Here is a 17,250-nt window from a genome sequence, read left to right as displayed (position 1 = left end):
TATTAGAGATATAACCATTAGTGTTACCTTTTTTCATCAGCTGAAGCTTTTGGAATGAGTGATATCATGATATGGTATTAGAGTTTTAGATCCGAAAGGTCAAGAATTCAATTCTTGGTGAACCCAAAAATCAGTTTAAACTTTTTGGGAAAATGTTTATTATTCCTAGTATTCGGATGGTTATTCTAGATAGTCACATTGTACAAATAGTCCATTGTCTCCCTAGTGGGACTCTTTCAGAATCAATTTAAAAAATATTTTTCCACTAAGTGTAATCTTAGTATATTCACTCTCTTGCAAATAATTTTTTTTTTCTAAATAACATATGATTGGATATAAATCTAGAAAAATTTCAAAAACGCTAGTTTAAAATTAGATCATGATGGGAAAATAGTTTTTTTTTTTTTAAATCAAGGGCATTGACCGCTTGGCGGTTGAAATTGTAACAGTTACGTGAAGAGTGAAGAGTGAAGAGGAGACTATATTATAGGGCAACGGATACTTTTGTTTCAGAATTACAAATTAATTTCAAAATTTACTCACATATATGCATGCGTTTGTTTTTGTTTAACGAAAACAGACTCAAAGTTTGAAAATTGCATTCAAGATTGTCACTCAAGTCTTATAGCCACGTCCCTTCATCAAAGGTTCAATCTTCTTCTTCTTCTTCTTCTTCTTCTTCTTCTTCTTCTTCAAAGTGCATGGCTTTGTTAGACACCATCTCTTAAGTTTTTTTCATACATGCTGTGTAAAAATTATTTCTGAGACCGCATTTCTCCATGCATGGCGCTAAAGATTTGATTTTTGATGATCGATTTCCTTAATTCTTGGCTCTCTGTGCATTGAAAATGGCTGTTGGTTCTCATTTCTGATTTTGTTATCTTTGTTCTTCTTAGATCACTTTGGGCATTTGCTTCATGACAAGAACTTTCATCCATTGAGAAACTGTCTCATTTCTTGAATCTGTCCAAGAGGGTATGCTTCATTTTCTTTTCATGTAACCTAGAGCCGTTCAAGTTTCTTGCTTTCTTCCTTAGATATTCTCATTTGGTTGTTATTGTTTTGTTTCCATTCTTCATTTAAATCATTACATTAATTCTGTAGGTTTTGATTTTCTTTTTCAGGTGCTGAGTTTTGAATTTTTTTTCAAAGATGAATGATCTGATGACGAAATCGTTCTTAAGTTATGTTGAACTGAAGAAACAGGTCATGAAGGACCTTGAAAATGAACGTGATATTGAAGCAGGGCAACTCAACCCCACACAACTAGAAGACCCTAATCTCACTCAGTTCTTCCAAGAAGTGGATGCAATCAAGGTTGAAATGGAAGAGATCACCAATCTCTTATTTGATCTTCAGCAACTGAATGAAGAAGCAAAGTCCACACACAGTGCAAAAGTCCTCCGTGGACTAAGAGACCGCATGGAATCTGACATGGTTGCGGTGCTTCGCAAGGCCAAGATCATCAAGGCAAGGCTTGAGGTCCTGGACCAATCCAACATAGCCAATAGAAATTTATCAGAGTCCTATAAAGAGGGTACACCAATTGATAGGACAAGGAGTTCTGTCACAAATGGTTTGAGGGTCAAGCTTAGGGACATGATGAATGAGTTTCAGTCCTTGAGGGACAAGATACTGTCTGATTACAAGGAAGATTTGAAGAGAAGGTACTACAGTGCGACCGGCGAGGTTCCGAGTGAAGAGGTCATGGACAAGATGATCTCAGGGAGTCTCAAAGTTGAGTTTTTGGCTGGGAAAACAGATGCTGACATGGGAACTCAGGTTAGACATGAGGCTGTGATGGATATTCAGAGGAGTTTGAACAAGCTTCACCAAGTGTTTCTTGATATGGCTATTCTGGTTGAGACACAAGGGGAGAAATTGGACAATATTGAAGATAATATGGCCAGTGCTGGTAACTACATCCATGGTGGAACTAATAGTCTTTACTATGCCAATCAGATGAAGAAGAAGAACCATAAATGGTGGTGCTGGGTTTGTGCTGTTGGGTTGATTGTGCTGTTGGTGTGCTTCATAGCAATGTTGACTTCTTGACTGGAGTAATTTTTTGAGGAGAGAGGTTTCGAGTTTTTGAGACTGTAAAAAGCTCTTTCCACTTCCTCCTAATGCTTGGTTTTTTCTAGAATTGTGGGAATAGGTTCTGTTAATTCATTCAGATTGTTGGAGAATTAAATTTTCATATTACTAGTACTCTAGTAGAATTCATTGACAAATTTTGGAAATTGGAACCTTTTAAATGCATCTGCTATTTACACTTTTTACATGTTCTGTTGCGCTTTCAGTGACCTTTTTCCCTAACTTAAATTTTGTGGTGAAATTACAAGTTAAACCTGCAAAACGCCAATTATTCTTATTACTACAGCACCTTGTAGAACCCACCTTCTTTCCTTTTGTTATTTGCAGTGTGTTTTGTAGGAGATTAAAAACGGGATGAATATGTTAAGATAAGTTACCATATACAAACTTAGGTGAAGAAAATCTTCCTTTTTCAATAATATGAAAAGAACTGTCTCAACAAATGGTCAATAAACGACACTAGGTACATGGAAGCAGAAGGAAGTCTAATTTTTTTAACTCTTATCGTCTTAAACAGGATATTCTATTCGGTCTACAAATATCTTGTGATCTTATCCCAAAGCGGTGCTGGCAATTTAAAGCCACAAATTTAGAATGTATTCTTCCCTTTTCTACAATTTCTTTCAACTTATATTAGAAGGACAATTCCCTTCCTTAATTGTTAATGGTGGCTATGCTGCTAATGCAACCCAGTGTGGAGCAGAGCCAGGTTCTGCTTGAGAGGTGTTCAAGCTTAAAAGAACTGAAGCAGATTCATGGCCAAATACTGAAAAATGGCACCATGATGCATGAGATGACAGCCAGCAGGCTCTTTGCTTCATATGCATCAAAAGAGTTTGGCAACTTGTTCTGTGCTCGTATGCTCTTTGACAGAATAAATTCACCTAATATTGTCATGTGGAACACCATGATCAGAGCATACTCGAACAGTGATGACCCGGAAGAAGCTCTGCTTTTGTACCATAAACTGCTTCACCATTCGGTGCCTCACAATGCCTACACTTTCCCTTTCCTTCTCAAAGCATGTTCTGCACTCTCAGCATTTGAAGAAACCCAGCAAATCCATGCTCAAATTTTCAAAAGGGGTTATGGATCTGAGGTTTATGCCACAAACTCCCTCCTTCGTGTGTATGCGACTTCAGGCTATATTGCATTGGCTCGCATCCTATTTAACCAGCTTGCAACTAGAGATATTGTTTCTTGGAATACAATGATTGATGGGTACATAAAATGTGGAAACTTAGACGTGGCTCATAAGATGTTTCAAGACATGACACTGAAAAATGTCATCAGTTGGACAACCATGATTGTTGGTTTTGTTAGGAAAGGCATGCACAAAGAAGCACTGTCTCTCTTTCAGCAAATGCTGGTTGCCGGCATCAAACCTGATCGAATAACCCTGAGTTGCTTGCTTTCAGCATGTGCAGGCCTTGGTTCATTGGAGCAAGGAAGGTGGATTCACAACTACATCAATATAAATGAAATAAAGATAGATCCAGTTTTGGGTTCTGTTCTTATAGACATGTATGCAAAATGTGGTGAAATGGAAAGAGCCCTACAAGTGTTTACTAACTTGGAGAATAAATGTGTCTATGCATGGACAGCAATAATTGGTGGCTTTGCAGTCCATGGGAAGGGTAGAGAATCCCTAGACTGGTTTACCCAAATGCAGAAAGCGGGAATCAAGCCAACTTCCATAACTTTCACTGCGATTTTGACTGCATGTAGTCATGCAGGACTTGTTGAAGAAGGAAAGTTCATGTTTGATAGCATGAGTACTGCTTACAACATTGCACACTCTATGGAACACTATGGATGCATGGTGGACCTTCTCGGTCGCGCAGGGTTGTTGAAAGAAGCAAAGGAGTTCATAGAGTCAATGCCCTTCAAGCCAAATGCTGTAATATGGGGCGCACTGCTCAATGCCTGCTACCTGCACAAACAAATTGAGCTTGGAAAAGAGGTTGGCAAAATTCTTATTGAGATGGACCCTGATCATAGCGGCCGCTATGTTCATCTGGCAAGCATTCTTGCTGCAGCCGGAGAATGGAACCAAGCAGTTAAAGTAAGAAACCAGATCAAACATAGGGGACTGCTGAATCTTCCAGGATACAGCAGCATAACACTAAATGGGGTTGAACACGAGTTCTTTGCTGGGATTGGATCCTCATACCCACATATACAAGAGATATATGACATGCCCAATATTATTGAGGAATAGATATGATACGTTTGGGAGGAAGTTTAGAGGAGAATAAAATGGAAGTAATGAAAATGAGAAGAATGTAGTTTTCCATCTTGTGGAAAGAAAAATTATCTTATCTTTTATTTTCATCACAAAGATGTTACAGATGCAATGAGATTTTTCTTTTTTGAGACATGACCTCTCTCAAAACTACATAAACTCCTCACCACCAGTTACACTCTTAGTAGCTCGGGAAATTATTAATACATAAGGTATTGTTTACAAATCAAGACAAAAAATATTTAACAATAAAGAAGCTCAGTTGCGGTTCAAGCAATGCTAAGATGCTGCACAGCTGTCCAAGTTTGCTCTGGCTCTAGCTGGACCCTTTCAATCTGAAACAGTGATAGCATAAAATTAAAATTCGTAAGAGTCAACTGGGAGGCTTGAAAACTAGAGTCAGTAACCAGAATGCTCAATTTCTGAAGGATGCTCACGCATATGTTCAAAAACAATTGTCCATTTAAACTCAATAACCATTGAACCCTATTTAAAAGCGTAATTCATTACCTTAGCATTTTCAACACAAACAAAATCTTTGTAACACGCTTCCATTTGAAGATGTGGATTCCACAACACAGCATCTGACCAACTACATGGGCAAGAGCCAAAGGATCATAAGCAAGAGACTTGGGAAAACCAAATAATAAAATTATGATAGAAGTTGCAAATTACATACTTTGTATTCTTGACAGATATTAAATCACCCAAGCCATTGTCAAGTTGTAACTCATCAGGAGCTCCAAGATAAATGCAATCTACAAATGCCGGGAAAGTGACCACATCCCTGCATTATAAAGATTATTGTCTATTTTGCAAACTTACAAACTCAAAGCTAAGATTTGACTGGTCCTTATTCAAGGCAATTCTGGTATTAAATAAGTTATATTGACACAATATACTTGTCTATTAGGAAAAAGGTAAAAATTGGCCACTAAGTGGATGCAATGTTACAGAACTCTAGTTTAAATTCAGGCAAAATAAGGGAAATAAAAGTAGACCTTAGGTAAAAAACGAATGTCATTGTATATCCCACATGTAAAGATAGTTGAAGATACTCAATAGCTAGTGCAGATTTTTATCCAACCTTTGGACTAAGGAAAGCAACTTCAGTAGTTTCATTCTAATCTCGTAGCAAATAGTACTATGTTTTATTTCTTTATAAGAATTCACAGACAGAAAATAACATACAGACCTTTCTTCTGTACCCTCCACTGGATTTTTAGGATCTGGATCTTTGTTCAGTGTTTTGCATCCTTTCAATCCCTTTACTGATGCACCACTCACAGAAGCCTGTGTGACAATGCTAAAATGATTATTTCTAATTGTAAGCAATAAATTGAGTCAAAATAACTTGTATTAGAAGAATTCTAATTAATTAAACTAATTATTGAAAGGAACATAATTTTCATTGGATTGGACACTTAATTTGAACTCATAACTCGGGAAAATCCTATACAAAATGATAATGATGACATATAAGAACAGATATAAAATCTTACACTAAAATACGTGTGCAGGGCAGTAGTAAATGAAAATGCCTTGTTGTCTGTATTTTTAACTTTTAACTCAGTCGAAAGACTCTTAGAATTAAGTGTGACCTGCAAAACAGGAAGCACGAAATTTTATCATCAAGCAGGTAATGAAACATGTCAAGAATGAGTACTAGCAGTACGGCAGCATTGCAAAGGGGAGAGAACTCTGGTCAAAGAAAATAAGCCCTTGACCTTGAATAAGGCATGGAAACCGAAATCCCACATAGCGCGACTATAGGAATCATCCTTCAGTTCCAGAGTAACAGCAGGATCTCCCTCCACATTTTCAGAATCAGCAACGGTCCAATCCATATTCCGTGCAAATCCATGCTGCCAAGAACTCAAGCAACCAAATTTAGTATACAATGGAATAGAAGAGCAGTATAGTCAACAAAGCACTCATGATTTTACCACAAAGAAGTGTGCAGAACCACTGTAATTCAATCAGACTTTTTGCATCTATCTAAAGAAAATCATCTTAGAAAAAACAGAATACATGTATACTCCTAGAGCCCATCTAGTCTGTGCTATAGTTCATTCAGAACACACTCATTTCTTACTTTTCATACAGAATAACATGGAGTACAAGAAAACAGAGTTGATTAGAGGGTGATACCTGCTGAATTGAGCCAGGACCAAACTGAGGAAAACAATGTGGGATACCTCCACTGCCCCAACAGAAAACTAATCAGTATACAGCGAAAAATCGAAACTATATATGGTTTTGCATGAGGGGTGTATGAATAGAACACCTGATTGGTTTCTTCTTATTGAAAACAGCATCTGGGCGAACAAAAAGAAGGTCCTTGCCAGCGGGAAGTTTCCAAGAGGTAACACACCCTCCATACAAGTATATCTCAGCCTCACTGCAACCAACAGACTTGAATTCAGATTCAAGCGAAACTGAAGAGAAAAGTTGATCAGAATTTTGAAAGAGTTACATGTATGACGTACCTACCAGAGGGTGAAGTAAGAACAAGTTTAGGCAAGTTTCCTTGGCCTTCAGTGAGTTGAACTCCGGAAGAGGTGATTGTTTTGTTGCTCATAGTTGCGAATGCCATTCCTGCTGGGTATCTGCTTCTACACATTCCAAAATCCAAACTTTATTAGATCATTAAGAAATTACGGACGAAACGAAATTGTATGCTAGAGTAATCTAACCTGTTGACTCGACTAATGTTGGGAAAAGTGATGGTGTTGACGGAGAATGCCATGGATGATGGATGCTATCGCTAACTGGCAAATGAATCACTTCAATTCTTCGTCACTCGACCATCACTATTTATATTTCGTATTATTATTATTTTCAGCTGAATTTCTTATGGTTGTTGTGTTGTTGCTATTTGTTAATGTTATCTGTGCCTGCGCAAATTCGGATATTCCCCTATTACTCAATTGCCTCTTCTTCCTCTTGGCTCCACCATTTATGTTCCAAAGGGATGCGACAAGATTTAGCGTGCCACATGAATAATCTCAGGACCCTAGATTTCTCGAAATTAAATACTAGAATATTTATGATTCATTTTATTTATTTAAAAATATATTTTTAAAAATTTTTATATTAACAATAATGCTAGGACCAAGACGGGTTCAGCCAGAAATAGAAATGTTCTCTCCATGTTTTTAATACTTGGAGAGAATAAAGTGTGATCTCTCACCTTTAATTCTATAAGTGAGACTAAAATTAAATAGGAGAGAGAGCAATAAAGAATGAGATTAAACACTAGACACCATCCAATTTTTTTTCATTGGAGATGATTCACTCCCGCCAAAAATTTGCCAATTCTTCTTGGGTTGGGTCTTCAAAATCCACCTCATTTCAGCAACATCCCAAAATTCACCCAGGTAAACAAAAATCACCCTAACCAAACCCTATCCTCTCTTTTCACCGTTTCACTGCAGCAGAATTTGAAAACCATCCACGGCCGGGCCAGAGTACAAGGATCATCGGGTAAACTTCTCCTCTGCCTTCATCAGACGTCGCGCCTCCGTCCACCACGTGATGGCAACAGTCGGCAGGTAGACCGCTCCAGAACGCCGCGACGCTCCCATCTCCTCAACGTGCTTCTTCGCGCGTTAATTGGAGCTTCCCCAATCTCAGCCACAGGGATGTCATTCCACCCAGGTACGAGGAACAAGGTGTTTCTCCTTCTTACTCAGGGCAGGCCGCTGCTGCTGTTGCTGCATGTCGGTGTTGGCAGTGCCGTTGAAGCCTCCCTGCTCTGCTCCGCCGAACGCAGTAGGACGTCCCCTTCTCCAACCTCGAATTCCCTTGCATGTCGGTGTTGGCTGTTCCTTTTTAAAAAAGTGTCACTTTGTTGAGTGTGGTGACTACACAATACTTGTTATTAAGGTAAGACAAGATGAAAATATGTTATTACTCGTATGAATCTTGTTGTTCTTTTTTGGTATAAACACTAGTTCATTGGCTTGAGCTACTAGATATTTGTAATAGGGCTTGTCTTGTGAATTTATAGGCTTAGTAATATCAATATGCTTTGTCACATTGAATAATTTTGATTGAATTATAATATATGTTCTAACTATTGATTAATTGCCTTAGAATTTGTCCTAAAATTCCTTTATTTTTGTCAGTTTAGCCTCAACTTGCCTTGACTTGAATCTAGTTTTTTAAATTCTTATCAGATATCAGTTTTCTGAACTAGAAAAACTCACTCTAGTGATTGTTTTCTTAATCTGTGGTTGGGTAGCACAACAACAACATTAATCCTTTTCTGCTTAGGATATATGAAACTAAACTTATAACTATGATACTGTGATAGAAATGATTTGTTGTTAACATGCCAAGTAATGGACTAAGTTTACAATGAGTGTTGGAATTTCTTGAGTTGCTCCACACACTTGTTACCATACTTTCAAAAATGCCTTCAAACATTGCCATTTAATTAGAATTATATGAAGAAAAAAGATAAAACAAGAATGAAATTAAAAAAAAAAGCAAAAGGTTCAAATAATATTATTTATATATTAACATATAAATTAAAAACATATACTTGTGAATCATCAGTTTGACCATTTTCTAAAGCACTATAGTCAACAACATTGAAGCTAGCGTTTACACCACTATAAATTCTTCGAGTGCAAAAATATGGTAAAAAAAATATGAATGTTAAAAGTAGGACAAAGATTTGGCTTTTCATTTTTGAGGCAGGGGAGAAAATCTAAGATGGTTTCATATGGCTTAATATCTTTCTTTTTGTAGGCAACTTGAATGTTTATGCAAAAATTTACGTCACGTATTTTTTTTGTTAAACAAATATATGCTTCTTTTTTATACCTATATGAATGATTCTTTTAAAAGGAATCATCATTTAAGAAGGGAATTAACTTTGAAGTAATTGAATCCATATTGTACTTATTGATTCAATTGTTGTGACTTATGAATATTTTTATAGTTAATATATAATAGACTAGATGGCTATTAATCTATTGCATACACGTTGACCATAAATGCTTTGTTTTGCTTTCACTTTGCAGGGGCATCCTGAAGAGGCGAGTGCAATATACAAAAGGAAAAGTCTAGGGGGCCAGCAACTTTTGTGTTTTTTGGCCAGCACTTAACCATCAAAACAAAAGTGAGTGATCTCCCACCATTAGATGTAATCTCACACCATTAAAAACACTATTGATGACCAATTGATGGTTACAAAACACTAAAATTGCTGGCCCCTAGCATTCCTCTATACAAAAATCTACATCAGATGTTTCTTATGTTAAACAAATGGATGATTCTTTTTATACTAAATGGATGATTCTTTGAAATGAATCATCATTTTAGGTGGAAACTAACTTTGATGTAATTGAACATATATTGTACTTATTGATTCAATTGTTGTGACTTATGAGCATTTTTATAGTTAATATATAATAGGCATAGATGGCTATTCATTTTTTGCATACACCCTGACCACTAGATAATAAATTTAATCATGGAAGTAATACTTGTCTAATAAGTTCATCACTAAATAGTACCAAATAGTATGTTGTGTATGTGGACTCTGGAGTCCAAAGTTCAAGTATAATAATCGCATAAAGCAAATAGTGGGTAAAAGAAAAACTGTCAAAACACTTTGATTGCTCTTGAAAAAGCAAATAACCAGATACTGTTGTTGTTCTTTTTTTTAATCTTTTTTTTTCCTTCTTTAAATTTTGTTAAACAAGCATTAGGATAAAGACAAAAAAAATTTTTTTTCTTTTATGATACTTGTATTCACTATCAATTGAATCATCTTTGTAGTAAAGAATAAATACAAGTAACTTCTGTTAGGTACCTAATTATTTTTGCAAAGATCTAAGTGGATGTTACTTCTGTTAAGCATCAGGATGTTCCTTTTTCATACTAAATAGATGTTACTTTATCAGAAGCCATGGTAATGAAAAATAAAAAAAGCTTATTCTACATAAGTAACTATAAATTTGTCATCATGCTAAAATGCAATGAAAGGAATCATGATATTCATTCAACTTATCCATACAATTTGCAACACTGTCGATACAAGAATTCATCATGACCAAAAGTAATACAAAAAGAATAATCCATTTAGTATAAAAAAAACATCTATTTGTTTAACAAAAGAAACATCTGACGTAGATTTTTGCATATTGCTTTCGCCTCTTCAGGATGCCCCTAGAAAGTGAAGTTACATCGTTTAGTAAACTTTATATTTTGTTAGAGGGAGTGAAGTTACATTGTTTAGAAAATGGGTATATCATTACTATACAACTAGCTAAACAAAGAATAACTTTCTAGTTGCTACACTTGGATCACGTCTCTTTCACTTCATCCAATTCATCAACTGTTTCAAATTCCTTTTCAATCAGTTCAAATTTATCAATCATTTTAAAGTAGACTTTCTGCAATCATCCATCTCCAACCACAAGCAAAGACACATATGCAGCCATAAGCAAAGAAATTCTATCTAAAAAACAAAGAAACAGCCATCTAATGACAATTATAAAAACAAAGAAACATCAACAATCATATACAAAAAAACATCTACTTTTAAAAATAAAAGACACAATTATTATTCAACCTAAAATAATCTAATATTTGAATATAGTAAATATTTATAGAAGCAGCCCAATGCATATAGTGCCATTTCTTTCCCAAATTTGGCTATAACTGTCTCCAAAGTAAATATAAAGTCCTCATCCTCAACCTCATCCATGACAAGTGACTAATTCATAAAGTTTAAAGGACTAAAATAAAACTTTAATCTATTTGTGTGCTTGATAAACACAGAATACAAAAGATGACAAGAAGTACTAGAATAGAACTCCATCCAAATCAATATTACCTTGAAAAGAAAAAATTGCCAAAATCCTTCGATCATTGTGATGGTATAGTGTTTCTTTCACTGAGACAAAAATATTATATGCTTTATGCAGCATCTTTGAGCTTCTTGGTGATGGTGGCAAGAATATTCTCCTGGTGGAATGCTTGCAGCAATTCAATCTCAGAAACCTGTCTTGTTCCATCACTAGCATAAGTCCCTGCTCCATAAGGGCTTCCACCACCTTTCACTTTTTCCATCTTGAACATGCAATGGCTGAACGTGTATCCGATGAGAACATATATCATTCCTTGATGTGCCAGCATTGTTATAGCAGTAAGGCTATACATAAATCATGACAAGTTTGATCAGCAACTAATAAGTACATACTACATAGTGATATCTAATAAGGAACAGGGTTAAGATAAATATCAAAGCTTGTTTTCTTACGGTGTTGTTTCTTGTCCATCGCCTTGCAAACTGGTGCTGTAGAAGAGTCCAATAGGCTTGCCTACAAGGCCTTGTTGCAATCAAAGAGGTCTAGTTTTGTCAAGAAAATCCATGAAATAGGCAGCCTTCATTCCGAACCACGTGGGAAAGCCAAAGATAAGGCCATCAGCTCTATTGAGCATATTAGGTTCAATGATTGGTAAATTACTCTTTGGTGGTGCATTTAGCCATAAGCAAAGACACATTATTCAATCAAGAATATCTCAGAACCTATAAAAAATATAGAAACCAAGTAAACACTATCAATAGTTATTAAATCAAAGATTAAATGTATTCAGTTAATCCCCAACATCCACCTTCATTCACAAATGCATAATAATTAATCAAATTTAGAAGAATGAATTATTCTAAACTAAATCCTGATTACTAAAACCTAATAAAGAAGGCATGGAGAACCCTAAGTGAAAAAGAAATAAACTGTACAAAGAAAGAGTAACACTAAAAAGAAACTACAAATTATCTCAAAAAGAAATATCCAACACTATAAGAGTTTAATTCTCAAAACAATATCGATTAAAAACATAAAAAAAAACATTCATAATAAAAAACACAAGTTAAACTAAAGTTCTAAGATGGGAAGGAAAAAAAACCCAGGTCGCTGGGGAGGAGACGCGGTTGATCGACTGGGGTACACGTCAAGGCGGAGGTTGCTGCGTCGTCGGTGGTTGCTGCGACAGTGGAGGAAGCCGTGATAGGAGTGGTGTGCGGAGGTGGCTGCGGCGCGAGAGGACGATGCCCGCGCTGTTGAACGGTGGTTGCCGGTGGCGCTCCTTCCGGAGCTATTTCTGATTTCCTTCGCGACGGAGGAGAGGCGGATGTGAGGTGTCGCCTAATGGCGCGGTTCTGGGTGTCGTGGTGGCTGTGCCAATTGGAGAGGAGTGTGGAGGGTGCGGCTGTGGGAGTGGGAGAGGAAAAGAGGGGAAAGAGTTTCTGTCCGTGGCTATGAAAATGAGAGAGAGAAAAGGAAGAGTTTCTACCCTTTTTAATTAGGATTTATTTAATCAGTTTTTAATTATTCAAATTTAAATTTAAAAAATTTAAAATTAATTATTAAATAAAGTTGTTTAAAAAATTGGCCGATTATTCTTGGTTTCATATATTTTTTCTTATATTAATTGAACATTTTTTTATTCTTAATTTAAAATTTTAATAATTTAAAAATAATAAAAATTTTATATATTTTAATTTGAATAATTAAAATTTTAAATTTTATTTTATAATTAAAAAAATTAATTTGATAATTTCTAATTACTAAATTAAAATACTATTTGAAAATAAATTGTAAGTTGATGAATAAATGATATTTTTATATATAGTTATTTGTTTGATTTAAATTGATTTTTAGTTATTCTATTACCCTAAATTTTATTAAAATTGCCTAAACTATCCAAACCCTAACCCTAAAACTCAACATACACAACTCTAACCCTAATTTCTCTTCTCAGTCGCCACTCACCCCCCAAAACCCTCACCCATGAAAAAACAGAAAAAGAAAAAAAAAAGGAAGAGAGAAAAGGAAAAAACCGATCGGGGAGGGGAGAAGAGAGAGAGATCCGAGAGAGCAGAGAAGAGGAGGGAGGAAGAGCGTCGTCGTCATGTCGCCACTGCGCCATTGTCGCGCCCAGCTCGCCGCCACCGCATTCTGCTACTGCCGCCGCCGATCTGTCGAGCAAAGGGAAGGGAGACCACGCCACTGATCTGTCGCCACCGTTCCATCGAGCTGCCGCCGCCATCGCACGAAACAGGGGGAAAGACGGAGAAGAATGTCGCGCCAGATAGGAGAAAAAGATGCCGATCGCCGTCGTCGTTGAGCCCTCGATCGTCACCGTCGAAGGAGCTCCTATCGCTGTTAGAAGCTGCCACCATGGCCGCCGCCCTCCCAACTACTGCAGTGGTTGTTTTCTGTCGCGTATGGCCACCAGGGAAGTTGTTGTGGCCACCGGAGGCACCTCCGGAGCTGTTGCTACTTGGTTCAGTTGTTACTTCTTAGTACGGTAAGCATTTTCATTTCGGAAACCCTTTTTGTCGCTGTTTTGTTATCTTACGCTAAGGTTTTGTGGCGTTAATTGCTATAAGATTGAGTTTTGGTTATTATATGTTACGATTAGAGTTGCTATGGGTAGATTAATGGAAGTGGTTCATGAAGTGTTTTGAGTTGATTAAGGAGTGTTTTTTTAACATCCGATTATATTCTATATTATTGTATATACAGTTATAGTTTTTCCTCGCCTTTGTTACTATATTTGTAAGAGGGATAGGAATTGTAATGATATGTATGTATGTATATTTGTAAGTTTCTTGTATAAGAAGTTTTGTATGTATATGTATCTATCTTATGAAATTGTGATTTGAAATGGATTATATATGCAAGTTTGATTGAAATAAAAAGTATTTCCGGTTTTTCAAAGAAAACAGCGATACGGTTTCAAGTTAAAAACTCATATCTTATTATTAAATATATGGGAGTCGTCATGATATTCTCACTATCAGAATGACGCAGCTAGAAGTGTGACATTTTGATAGTGAGGGTATTACAATTATGCTCCATAAACTAGTCGGAAAGGTATTTCTTTTGTTGTTGAATGTGGTGTGGTGTTATAGCTCCACAAAATCTCAGGGATGAGCTTGGCCCATTGCCCTTTGGCGTCTGCTAATTTTTTTTATAAGGCCTGCAAAATGATTTTGTTAGCAGCCCCGGCAAGCCCATTAGTTTGTGTGTGCTCAATAGAGGAGAAATGATGTTTAATATTTAGATTATTTAGGAAAGATGCTATCTTCTTATCAATGAACTGCCTACCATTGTCAGTGACAATATCATGTGGTAACTCATATCTACATATGATAAATTTCCATATGGAAGATCGTACCTTGTTCGAGGTTATTTTGGCTAGCAGTTGCGCCTCTATCCATTTTGTAAAGTAATCAATGGCAACTAGTAAAAAATTTACCTGACCTCTGGATACTGAAAAGGGTCCAAGAGTGTCGAGCCCCCACCTGTGAAAAGGCCATCCTATATCAGACGTATGCAACAGCTCGGCAGGAGTATGAATTGTTGGTGCAAATTTCTGGCAATTGTCACAGTGTTGTAGTTTTCTCATACAGTCGCTTTTGAGTGAGGGCCAAAAGTAGCCTGCTCGTAGAAGCTTTGAGGCTAGACTTCGTCCTCCGATGTATGTTCCGCAAATTTCTACATGTACTTTCGACATTGCAAGGTCAGACTCATCGGTTCTGAGGCATTTTAACAATGTTCTGGAGAATCCTCTCCTGTATAGGTCATCTCCAATTAAGGTGAAATGACTTGCCCTTTTCTTGAACAGCTTTGGATTTTCTTCTGATGCTGGGATCTTTCCCGATCTCAAGTAGTCAACGTAGGGTGTTCTCCAATCTGTTGTATGTGATAAAGCAAAAACATGGATACTACATATGCTCGGTTCCTCAAGCGTTAGTTGTGATAAAGTTGGTGTTGCGTCTAAAGTCCTAAAGGTAGCTAATTTGGATAGAATATCTGGCTTATTGTTATCTTTTCGAGTTATATGAGTGATCTCAAAATATTGTAAAGTTTGAATCAAGCTTTTTGCAATGTTTAAATATTGTTCTAAGAGGAGATCTCTTACCTGAAAGTTACTATTTACTTGTTGGACGATCAATAATGAATCGCAGTAGACTTTAAGGTGCTGAATGTTCATTTCTTTGGCCAGCTGTAGACCGGCTAAAAGGCATCATACTCGGATTGGTTGTTGCTTGTTTTGAATAGGAACGTGATAGACTACTCGGCATATACTCCCATTTTGTCTTTAAGGATAAGGTTTAATTACTGTGCAGATCCCTATAGTTTCACCGAATTTTTAATTAGGTCCCTATACTTTTTTCTTTTCAATTGGGTCCCTAGATGTTAAATTTTTTTCAATTTAGTCTCTTTCATGACAAAACCATTTGAGATGACAGAATATTCTGTTAAAAATCGAATATTCTCATAATTAGTTTAGAATAACTAATTAAACACACCTTTATTTTTTAAAATACCAAAACAACCCTTGGTTCCCAAAATGAGAGATCCATTGCCAGCCCTAACTTTCTTTGTCTTCGTTGGACTTGTGCACAAGGACGCTGTGAACCGCCGACATGTCCGCCACCACGATCGTGAACCCGTTACCCACCAAGCCAAATACGCACTCCATCTTCTTGGCGTTTCTCCTCCGTTCGTTGGTGTCATCGTCCATCTGCGTCATTGTCCATGGAGATGTAAGCGTACGTCGGGTGGTGGTCTTCCGTCGCTTCTGGTCTGCTCTGTACTATTCGTCCGTCTGCTCTGCTCTGCTCCACGTTATTCGTTCGTGGGTTTCGTTGCGTTCCCTCGCCGGGCCGCGCCTCGCTGCCTGAAGTTGATATGCCAAAATAGGTAACGAGTTAAATTTTTTGTTTGTTTTTCAAAGTTGATGAAACATTTTTAAGTATATGATAATCTTTTTGAGATAATGGTTTTTGAGTTGATTACAAAAAATATAGCACTAGTTGAATACCTATTTTTTGAATTTATTTTTGAATTTTTTTTATGTAATGGTAGCTCCGGAAGAGCTATAATTTTGTTTCCTGGAGAAACAAAATTCATAATAAATAATGCACTATTATCTACCAAGTCTCTGAGGAACTTGTTGAGTTTCAAAGATATTCGCCGAAATAGATATCATATTGAAACAATGAATGAGGGAAATCATGAGTATTTGTATATCACAACCCATGATTCAAATAAAAAGGTTATATTAGAAAACTTACCCACTTTCATCTGGGTTGTATTATACTATAATTAGTGCAATTAAATCACATGCCATTGTAAACCAGAAGTTTACCAGCGCAAATGAATTCATAATTTGGCACGACCGATTGGGTCATTCGGGAACAACCATGATGTGGAGAATTATTGAAAACTCCCATGGACATTCACTAAAGAACCAGAAGATTCTTAAATCTAGTGAATTTCGTTGTGCTGCATGTTCTCAGAGAAAGTTAATTTTAAGGCCATCACCAGTAAAGATTAGATTTGAGTCCCCGGAATTCCTAGAAAGGATTCAAGGCGATATATATGGACCTATTCATCCACCATGTGGATCTTTTAGATATTTTATGGTCCTAATAGACGCATCTTCGAGATGGTCACATGTGTGCTTATTGTCTTCTCGCAACCTGACGTTTGCGAGATTACTTGCTCAAATTATTCGATTAAAAGCACAGTTTCCAGAAAATCCAATCAAAGCAATTCGTCTTGATAATACTGGTGAATTTACTTCCCAAGCTTTTGATGCTTATTGTATGGCTAATGGAATAAATGTTGAACATCTAGTAGCTTATGTTCACACACAAAATGGGTTAGCAGAATCACTTATTAAATGCCTCCAATTAATTGCTAGACCTTTATTTATGAGAACAAATCTCCCAACTTCGGATTGGGGGCATGCTATTTTACATGCTGCAACACTTATTCATTTGAGGCCAACGAGTTACCATCAGTTCTCTCCTATGCAATTAGCTTCTGGCCAGCAGTCAAATGTTTCCCATTTAAGAATATTTGGGT

At 36.6% G+C, this 17,250-nt stretch overlaps 3 protein-coding genes and 1 pseudogene across 4 annotated transcripts; 2 read left to right on the top strand and 2 right to left on the bottom strand.

Moving 5' to 3' along the window:
- Window positions 1-538: 538 nt before the first annotated feature.
- Window positions 539-2,101, top strand: SYP112 (syntaxin of plants 112). Its single transcript, XM_088488562.1, has 3 exons — window positions 539-647; window positions 897-975; window positions 1,125-2,101. Exon 3 carries the CDS (start codon window positions 1,153-1,155, stop codon window positions 2,053-2,055), a length of 903 nt encoding a protein of 300 aa, XP_088344688.1. The 5' UTR covers window positions 539-647; window positions 897-975; window positions 1,125-1,152; the 3' UTR covers window positions 2,056-2,101.
- A 539-nt stretch (window positions 2,102-2,640) lies between these two features.
- LOC107642890 (Tetratricopeptide repeat (TPR)-like superfamily protein) lies at window positions 2,641-4,475 on the top strand. The gene has a single exon (XM_016346393.3). It carries the CDS (start codon window positions 2,762-2,764, stop codon window positions 4,316-4,318), a length of 1,557 nt encoding a protein of 518 aa, XP_016201879.1. The 5' UTR covers window positions 2,641-2,761; the 3' UTR covers window positions 4,319-4,475.
- On the bottom strand, window positions 4,384-7,369 carry LOC107642891 (Galactose mutarotase-like superfamily protein). Of its 2 annotated transcripts, none has more exons than XM_088488094.1 (10): window positions 7,039-7,369; window positions 6,832-6,957; window positions 6,630-6,743; window positions 6,494-6,545; window positions 6,070-6,207; window positions 5,845-5,943; window positions 5,538-5,635; window positions 5,022-5,129; window positions 4,853-4,934; window positions 4,384-4,677 (listed from the first exon to the last, which is right to left on the bottom strand). In XM_088488094.1, the coding sequence occupies exons 1-10, from the start codon at window positions 7,089-7,091 to the stop codon at window positions 4,612-4,614; spliced, it is 936 nt and encodes a 311-aa protein (XP_088344220.1). In that variant the 5' UTR covers window positions 7,092-7,369; the 3' UTR covers window positions 4,384-4,611. The 2 variants fall into 2 exon arrangements, with proteins under 2 accessions (XP_088344220.1, XP_088344221.1); XM_088488095.1 differs by having other exon boundaries at window positions 6,832-6,951; window positions 7,039-7,346.
- Window positions 7,370-11,278: 3,909 nt separating this feature from the next.
- Window positions 11,279-17,015, bottom strand: LOC107641692 (NAD(P)H dehydrogenase (quinone) FQR1 pseudogene; annotated as a pseudogene).
- Window positions 17,016-17,250: the final 235 nt, after the last annotated feature.

Source organism: Arachis ipaensis, chromosome B5, assembly GCF_059453495.1.
Source record: "Arachis ipaensis isolate K30076 ecotype BB chromosome B5, ASM5945349v1, whole genome shotgun sequence".
NCBI classification, from domain to species: Eukaryota; Viridiplantae; Streptophyta; class Magnoliopsida; order Fabales; family Fabaceae; genus Arachis; species Arachis ipaensis.
Note: the sequence above shows the minus strand (reverse complement) of the source record. Positions and strands in the feature narration are given on the sequence as shown.